Below are 9,796 nucleotides of genomic sequence, written 5' to 3'. Positions count from 1 at the left end.
CCTGCCCACCCCCGGGGGGGGGGGCGCAGCCGAGGGCTGGGGGAGGCTTTATTGCGGCTGATAATGGCACAGGCGGCCCCTGATTGATGGCCGCGGCCCCGCCAGGCCGGTATCTTGGCCGCCCGGGGCTCCAGGAGCATCGAGGAAGCCCCCAGCGCCCGCCCGGCCTCCCCGTCCTGCGGCGCCGGGTGCGCTCCGCTCCGCTCCGCGCGGCTTCGTGTCGGGCCGAGGAAGCCTTCCCGCCCCCCCAGACCAGGCTTGCTGTGGCTCTGGGAGCTGCCAGGCTCTGAGGGGCCAGACAGTCACAGTTGGTTTTAACACCGTCTGTCCCCCACTCCACTTCCACTGACACCTTGTTTTGCCATGAGCTTCATGCAGCGCCTGGTCCCTCTCCCTTCTGAAGGATGGCTGTCCCCGCACTTCCCCGCCTGAGTGAACAAGCTAATGCGAAGCGGGCTGGCGAGAGAAGTGTGCCTGAGGGCTGCTAGAAACCTGCAAAGCTTTTGCTGAACACCCACGACTAGTTCTAGGGATTTTTCCTGCTTTCTTTCAAGCCAGCCTGAACAGGGAGCGTCCCGGTTACAACTCTGAGTTTGACTAAGGTCAAAGGTAGACTGGGTTTCTTTTGAGTCAAGATTTCATCTCCGCTTCTCTCCGCATGTGGCCCGCTGTGCGTCTTGTGCCTAGTTACTGTGTGAACTTCTCTTATTTTTGTTCCACTTTATTACTGCTCGGAAAGTAGCTCCTCGAGCATCTGATCAGGATCGAGGTCCCAGTGTATCAGGTATGCACAGAACGAAGGCAAGTCCCTCCCCTCCAGCGCTGGCAGCTAAAACGTAAGACAAGACACCAGTGGGTTTTGCAAACAATAGGAAGAAGGGGGAGGATTGGGTAACACCGATAAGCTTATTTGGTTATCAAAGCCTCAGCTAGTGCACAACAGGTACAGCTGATTTATGGTTTTGTGTTGGAGGCCAGGTGCATCAAAGGAAGTTTGTCATTAAAATCAATCTCACTGTTGTAGAGGAAATTGAAAACTGCTAGAATTATTGGGAGGGGGACACACACACTGCTGAAAAATACAAAATTAAGTCACAGAGATATACAAAAACTGGAGGAAATAGCCATTTAACCTCACATTTGGTAGCAATATTTTTCTTGGAAATGAATTGAAAACCAGTTTTTGCCTGGCCAGCTCACTGTGAAACAGAAAGAATGAAGACAGCAACATAGTTTGAACATTCAGGGGCATGGCCTGGTACAAAGGGTTTTCCTTTGATTTCTTCCTATGTCATATTTTTGCCATATCTCGGATTTCTTAGGGTAGCATGATTTACAAGTCTATGAAACGGCTACAGTTTACTTGGCTCAGAGGTCCTGCAGGATCTCTCAAACTCTAAGATGCCCAGGACTAGCCACTTTGCTAAAAGTGAACAGATGAACCAATTTCAATACAGCTCCGAGAAGAAAGCCGCAGTGAATGAGAATGGAGGAAGGAGTCAGTAAAGGCTGTGGTCCAGTAGAGCATTTCAACGAGTACTTAGTTTAAGCGTATGAACAGGCTATTCCCAAAGAAGCCAAAGATAACTGAGGTACCTGGATATAGGAATTTGCGGGGTGTCACAATGATTTGCTGCACTCAGTCTTCACATTACCTTGCAAACCAGAAGTAGCATATCCAGCTCAGTGTAAATGCTGTGTGCACATGCTAATAAGCTCTGAAACAGCTTAAACTGTTTTGGTTTTCCCCAGTTACAATGTGCTGTTTCAGATGCCTTCCTTTCGTTGGCTCCCATGTATCATAAAGATTGCTTTGGAATTGTTCTTTATCCTCAATCCATTGCTTTACCCCATCAACATCTCTCCTGCCCATAGTAACCCAGGCAGGCCATGCTCCCTTTCTGATCTTCATGTCCCTTGACATGCTGCAGAATTCCTGTGGTGGCTCCTGGGAATTGTATTTATTTGTCCTACCTTGATTCATTTTAAAATTCATGCTTCTGTTTCTCCCCCTAAATAAGGTATTAGAGAAAGCAGAGAGATTCTTGCAGAATAGAACTGGCGGGCGAGGAACACGAGGAATATAACTGAAGCATCAGGAGTCTACCCTTGCGGGTGGCACATATGTTTGGGTGGTATACCCTTTTTACAAGTTCATTATGCTGCTGAACACGGTTTCTGAGTTATAGAAAACTAAGAAAAGGGATGCTTTATGTCACTATAATTATGCTTAACGTCCCCAAGAACACAAGAGCTGCAGTATGAAGTGATACTAATTTCTCGCAGCAGACATAGTTCTGCATATAACCCCCCAAACTTTATTAATCTTTCAGCAGCAGCACACTATAAATTCATATTTGGTTTATTATCCACAGTTGGCCCCAAGTCTCTTTTCTCACAAACACTATGCAAATACCACACACACACACACACACACACAACTGTCCTCCTATTTAGCATATATACATGCATCAACTAATGCCTTTAAGGTATTCAACTGTACTTCCTTACATTAAATCTCATTGCATTTCTCCTCAGGCAATTTTAATTTTACATTGTTTTATCTACATTTGTTTTTTGATATTATCTTGGTGCCATAGATTTAATGGGAGTTTAATTTATTTGATCCTTCAGGTCATAAATGAATAGACTGAATAATTTAGGTTCATAGAGCTGGTCAAAAAAGCTGGTTGAAAAAAAGTTTTATTGAGGGTTTTGTTTTTTTTAAATGAAAAAATGCCTTTACTACTAAATGGAATTTTTTTGTGTAAAGAATTCAAATGTATTAGCCTCCCCCCCCCCCCCCCCCCCCACAACTTTTTCAATTTTGATATGATAAAAATAAAAAGCAGCTGGGGGGAAAGGTCATTGTTTTAGATAACACAACATTTTTTACAGAATTTTCTTTTTTCACTAAAACTTTTCAAAGGCAAATCTATCATTTCTCAAAAAACTCTCCAGGTTTACCCGTGCTTCTGGCTCTTTCTTCTGGAATTTGGATATCAGTACACATCACCCACCAGCACAGCTTGAGCTGAACACCCATTACTGTTTCTAGCTATTTTTCCATCTTTCTTTCGTGCTAATCTAAACAGATAGCATCCCGGTTACAAATTTTAGTTTGAATATTGTCAAATTGAAATCCGACCCTGGAATTAGATTAAAAATTCTCATACACTGAACTGAAAACACACATCCATAAAGTTTGAGGTCTTCAAAATTCAAATCAAAAAGCAAGCTCAGAGACGCTAAACTGTGTCTGAAAAAAGGTAGACCTCAGGGTCAGAAGAACACAAAAGTGACCTGTACCCCCCTCTCTCCTCACCATCATGGAGCATATCTCAGCCACAGCTGAGGATTCAGACTTATTTTTCTGTGGTTTTATATCCTGCTAGTGGTTCCACTTTATATGCCTAGAAGAAAAAGAATGCTAGCATAGTTACTGACTATAATTTGTATTTTCCTGTTAAACTTTACAGAACATAATAAGTGGATAATTCACAGAAATAATGCACAGGAACCCACACGTTCAGGAAACAACCAAGTATAACAAGTACATATAATTAATTTGTGAGTGAGTCACTATTATTCATCTGAGATAGTGTTTAAAGAAGAAAACCAGTAATGTTTGCATATGAACTTCAGGTAATAGTCCTCTTAATTTTAAGACATTTTTCTTATGTCCATCTACTGGCAAAATAAACCATAATGCAGCTTCAAGACAGGAAAACTTTAATAGCCTATAATTTCAGTAATCACATTATTACTATACTATTATTTAATTTGCTTCCTTTACATTTCAGGCAAATATGATTGTTTACCCATTAAGGCAGATTTTAGGGAAATAACAAAAATGAAAAATGCTATATTTCTTTCACCATCTTGCTTATAGTCAGAACCTGAAACATTAGGATATATGAAGAACATCAGTGCTGGCTTGAATGCAGAAGCAATGATTGAGTCATAATCAGTATGGAAAATTTTGTAAGCATCTAAAATGCTAAAGTTTCAATTTTTAGAATCTGAGGACCCAAAGGTATTTCTTAAATAAACTGCAAATTGATTTTTTTTTTGCTGTAACTAAAGAATCACCAGCTTTTTCAGAAGTGGTGAGAACAGAAGCACAATACAGTTTAGCTGTGGCTGAACAACATGAAATTATAAATATTTATTTACCAGCATTTGGTCTTGTATTTTATGAAGCACTAAATTTAGCTAGTTTAAGTCTAACAAAAGGGATTTCTTATTATACCTCTGCATATGTCATTGCTTATTTAGATGTGCCAGTTTTTTCCTCTGCAGTATTTGGGAAGGAAGTGCTTGCCATTTGCAGACTGCAAGTAGGAAGTGTTTATTTTCTGAAATGCTCAAGAACCATTATTGGTCTCCAGCCCCTCTAAAGTCAACAGGGACTGATTGGACCCATATTACTGCTGAGACAAAGTTAAAGAAAGGACAGGACTCATGAACTTTGAAAGTACAGGCAGGTAGGAATCCGATAGGCTACTTTACAAACTAACAGTGAAGCTAGACTCTGGACCAAATTGTTCTCCTAGGTACAAACTTCCTGGCACATGGAGAAAGTTCACATCCAGATCCAAGCTTCCAAGCAATGGTTAGCTTGCTTTCAAAGAACAGACAAAGTTTGGTCAATGTTTGGAACTAGAGTTGTAAGTTCTTTTGGGTTGGAGCCATGTCTACCTCTGTGCTAAGCAAAATGGTGCACTGACCCTGATTTGTACATTAGGTTCATTGTTAAACAGATAAAGAGCCAGATTGTGCCTATGAAGTAGCAACCCACATTCAGTGTGGTGGAGAATTGCCAGGAGCTCAAGAGGATTTGGCAGTCTCCACACAGAGGCAGACATCTAGAGTTATTTCTCTATGTGCCCAAAACTGAGCATGATCTATTCAGTCAATCACACTCACCTTACAGGATGCCCAAAGTTTTCCATTGTTCAAAGGAACCATTTCTCTTCTGGTGATTCAGATATCATGAGACAAGTGTAAAACATATCAATTTGTCTGGATATGTTCATGTGCATTCTGTTTCAAAGACATGATCTGTGTGGGAGAGCCATTGGGTATAATGATTTTTCCATGTCTCTTACATTTCAGACTTTGGAGGAATAGGCTACATAGCCATATTTTAAAAGGTCAGTTCAGAAGTAGTTTGTTACCCTGTTTGTGTTTTGCAGTAATATAGCACATTCAAATCCCTCCCTTGAAACAGGACCTTTCAGGTCATTCTCAGACGTAGAATGACCATGTGAGTGCATACAGATATTTCAAAATATTCATCTGCATTGGGATACAGCTTGATAAAAGTAGTGCTCTGGGCTCTGAAATGGCTACCTTTTCATCTCCAAGCACAGATCAGGAGGTTCAGTATTAACTTTGAAGTATGAATTTAGGGTTCAACCATATGAAAAACATTTTCTCTTTTTGTTTCATAATTGCATTCGCTACCTGTCTGGTAAGATGACATTCTCAGGTGCTGGAACATCTCCTTCAGGAAAGCTTCAGACAGAACAGGTCAATATGCAAAGTGTTAGTTTCATCAGCTTGTGAAGTGGTAAAACCTGAGTTACAGAAGCCATTAGAACATGGAGTTCCTTTTGTCATCGGATTCCCTACAATAGCTAAGGGCCCTGGGGTGGCAGGAAAGGGTCAGTGATTTTAATGAGTCATTCAGGTAGGTGACTCATCTGGTATTCGTAAATTTGCAGTTAAAACTAAGGCAAAAGATGTCCAGGAAATACACATACAAATATGTTTGGTTTTCCAAATGCCAACTTTCTTCCACATATAGCTGCTGCTGCTGAGTTCATAAACACCATATGTGTTTGAGAAAATAGAGCTGGGGAGAATGTGTGACAGAAGTTTTGATAGCGATGAGGCAAAAAGTAGGACAAGCGTAGGTGAGGTAGTAAGGGCAGAGGTAGAAAACTGGAGGGTTATCAGGTGGCTCAAACTCAAGTAAGTAGGATTAAAAAACCAAAGAATTTGGGAAAGCATCCAGCCTGATTGCTGTTGGAAGAAACAGTAGCAGTGGAATCAGCATTCATTTACAAGAGTGGTTTTCAAAAGGGAAGCGTCTCTTTCCAGATGTTTCAGTGCTTCCAACAGCAAAGCAGTTCCCCAAAACCTTGGTCGATTGTTATCAACAGGTATCCTACACCTGGAGGGTTCGGTTCTGATCTTGTGTCACTAGGAGTCATTCTACCGAAATAAAAAAGGGGGAAAAAAAGACTAACTGCAGTAGAAACAAAGGCAAGATGTAAATGGAGGTTATAATTGTGAAAAAATCCCCTCCCCCTCTCTCTGCCCCTCACTTGGGTCAGCCCGGGTGATCCTTCTCTCTCCTCCTTTTCTTCTTGATTCAGACTGGTCAATCAGGTGACCTGGCCCGATAACATTCCTAGGAGGAAGTGGGGAGTGCTCTCTTCCTTTCAGTGGGCATTTTGAAAGCTACAAGCAAATGTCCCAGGCTGCTGCCTGGTGATTCTCTGCAAGTAAAAACCTGGAAACCTGCCAGGAGTTAGGAATTATATCTAGGCCAGTCACGTCTTGAAAGGACCAGTGTCCAATCTCTGTAAAGACTCAAGTGGCTTACGTTAGCTTGAAGTCTATTCTGACTTCCTCATTCTAAACCCTCTCCCCCTACACCCGATCAATAAACGTGTCGGGTTACAGCTTGCCTTGCTGTGCTGCTGTGGAGAGGAGGCCTTTCACTCCTAGCTTGGCCAGCAGAGTGTGTCTTTTTATTTTCCCTCAGTTCTACCTGATGCTATCTTGGGATGCTTCGGGCTGAAAGAAGTACCCAGAAATATTACCATGGGCAAAGCACCCCAATGGCTCATGGGGTCTGTGCGCCCTGGGCTGCATAGAGCCCTACCAGAGACCAGTGCTCGGGTGGTGGCACCATTACCCCAGGCTTCTGGGTATTCTCCAAGAAGAAGGACAGCTGGCTGTAGTCTCCCCAAGAGAGACTCCCAACATGAGGTTTTGGGCCTGGCACAGTGAGGTGGGTAGCTCTGCATAGTAGAGCCCCCTACTGTGCATGCCACAATAATGACTACTTCAAGGAATGTTGTAGGGGCTACCAGGCATACATGGAGATCCTGGGCACCTGAGCCTAGGCTGAGTGATCACTATGGCAGTGCCTACACCCTTTGGGTGATCTAGCCACAAGAATATAAGTTAGTTTTGAAACTGAGACCTGGGCTTCTAAGGCACTCAGGCACTTTAGAAATTGTTATTCTAGTTATTCCAGCAAACCATTGTGGCCTGAAGAAAGTCTACTAACTAAAATATATATTATTGCTATATAACTAAAATATATATTATTGCTCATCTGAAGAGATACTTTCTCTATTACAACGATGGCATCTATCTAATGAAGCAGGCCTGGGTGGCCAATTGCAGCATGTACACCACAAATGGCATGGGCAGTCTGTGTGTGTGGTTTGCAGCAGATCAGGGGGGCAGCACGGGATTGGAGTGGCATTTGGGGAAGGCATGAAGATCAATTTGTGGCACACCTGCCAAAAGAGTAGGCCCCACTGATGTAGGCTGTAGCCTACAAAAGCTCAGATCTCTCTGAACAAATTAGCTATAAAGCTGCCACACTGCCTTGCCACCTGTAGCACCTACAAGACCTAGCTTTGGGCAAGAACCCTATTATGCTACGCACTGTAGGAATACACAGCAGCACAAATTAACAGTATGTCCTGAATTGCACTTAAGAGTCCCCAAGACATCTCCATTAGAATCGGAATCTACACATAAGTCATCAGCAAGAATCTGGGTTTTCTGTTTGCCATGGAAAAATATGGATTTTCTCTTTTAAAGGAAAAAAAAATCATGGTGTTTCTCTTTTAATGGAGAAAAATGAGGGAAACTATGGGTTTCCCATTGCAGGCTGGCAGAGTTCCAGGCTGCAAGGGGCTGCGGGGAGCAGGAGGAGGGAGATCACAGGCAGGGGGTGCCACTTGCACGTGGCAGCCAGGCAGCGTAGTGGAGAACAGGTCTCCCCTGGTAAGTCGGGGGGGGGGGGGGGGGGCGACCCCCCAGAGGGGGTCTGCGCCGGTGGGGGGGGGGGGGGGGGGGGGGGAGGGGCTCACCCCCCCACTCTGCCCTCCTGCACTGGGTCCTGTTCACTGGGCTGTGGAGGTGGCTCCTGTTCATGCCGGTCCGGCTAGGCTGCAGACCCACACCCCACTGTGGGTGCACAAATCTGGGGGGGGGCATGTGTCCCCCCATGGCCCTGTGACAGGGCTAGGGGGGAGAGGTGGGCAGCAGGTCAGGAGTGAAGGGCACTGGCAGGGACAGAGGGCTGCGGGTCAGCAGAGATGGTGGGCTGCAGGTCAGGAGCGATGGGCACTGGCAGGGCTGGGGGCTGTGACCTAGGAGTGCGAGGCACCAGCATATCAAGGCTGCTCAGTGCCCAAAGCAGCTGCAGCTGTACCCTCATCCTAGTAAGAGGAGGGGCCAGGGGGAGCTCTGATTTCCTATGATAAAAAAACCCCAAAATCAAACACCAAAATATAAAGGCATTTAGAATGTATTTTATCATAATGTATGAGGTACTAGTAGGCTTCCAAATTGCTTTAAAATTGTAAATATATCAATATAACACTGTGGTCAATTGATACCTATATATATATCTAATGGCATTTCATTTTAAATCACAGAAAAATGCAGATTTGGGGGGTTTTAATCAGAGAGCATTGGATTTCTTTTAACAGAGAAAACTAGGATTCCTGGTCATCAGTATGGCCATGAGGATTGCTTGGGGAATGAAACTGCCAGTGGTGAATGGCAGAGAGAAGGCATTTGCTTTGTTCCAAGAGGAAGAGAAGAGAAATTATATTAGCTGTTCCTGCTCCAGTCAAATATATATTTCCAGTGCACCAGGAAGAGATGCTAAGGCTATTTTACTAAATCCTACATTTTCCTATCTTATAATTTATCCACTATTTGAAGGATTAAGTTAAGTGATGAAAGGTGATTGGTTTTTCAAAAACTCATCTTCCTCTTTCCTTGATGCTTTTTAATTTCATTTTATGCAAGTAACAGCAACAGAAGCATACAAGAAAAGAAAAACATGAAGTCTCCTGGATTTATTGTACCTGGCTGTTTTGAGACAGCCAAGATGATTGTTTTCCTTTGCTGTGTGATTGGCATGACTGCAGGCATGTATGGCCCTATGGCAGTCAGAAAGGCAACGATGAAGTGTCAAGCAGCAAAATGCCACTGACAGATATCACCCACAAACTGTCATGTGATCAGGCCAGGGTCCCAGCATGTCCTACAGTGCAGTCTAGTTGCATCTACACTTCTGTGGCGAAGCGATCTTAAAATGGACAGGATTCTACATTACCAGTTTTTTTGCATTAGTTCTTTTATATTTGACTAAATTAAAAACATGTAATATGGGAAAAGCCCCTGCATTTCTGTCAAAATCACCTGTTCTTATAGAGTCCTTCCAGTGAGCCGTACGCAAGTCAACTTTCACAGCAACAATAGTTTTCTTAGCTCAAGGTGGTCTTGGAAGCCACTCTGGCTCCAGCTAAACTACAAACTTCCATAGTCATGAATGTCAAGATGTGGAACTACCTGGTACCTGCCAAGGTAATAAAGGCTTTGCATACACAGAGACACTCTTTGATTCATCCTGCAGGAGTGTAGCTACAAGCAAGCAGTAGGGTTTTCAACTGAGATTCCAGGATAAAATTCCTTCCTGTACTTGCAAATTCTTGGCCCCTCTCCAAAAACACAACCTGCTGGCTTT

The 9,796-nt window shown here is 43.5% G+C and overlaps 1 protein-coding gene across 1 annotated transcript in view; it reads right to left on the bottom strand.

The window, feature by feature from the left end:
* GRP (gastrin releasing peptide) overlaps window positions 1-4,971 on the bottom strand; it is a 13,052-nt gene extending 8,081 nt beyond the window's left edge. Inside the window, exon 1 of the mRNA XM_025198479.1 lies at window positions 4,930-4,971. Within this exon, the coding sequence (XP_025054264.1) occupies window positions 4,930-4,971 (42 nt within the window). The remainder of the gene's footprint in view (window positions 1-4,929) is intronic.
* Window positions 4,972-9,796: the final 4,825 nt, after the last annotated feature.

Source organism: Alligator sinensis, unplaced genomic scaffold (genome assembly GCF_000455745.1).
Source record: "Alligator sinensis unplaced genomic scaffold, ASM45574v1 scaffold347_1, whole genome shotgun sequence".
In the NCBI taxonomy this organism is placed as follows: domain Eukaryota; kingdom Metazoa; phylum Chordata; order Crocodylia; family Alligatoridae; genus Alligator; species Alligator sinensis.
This window is presented reverse-complemented; position numbering and strand designations above follow the sequence as displayed.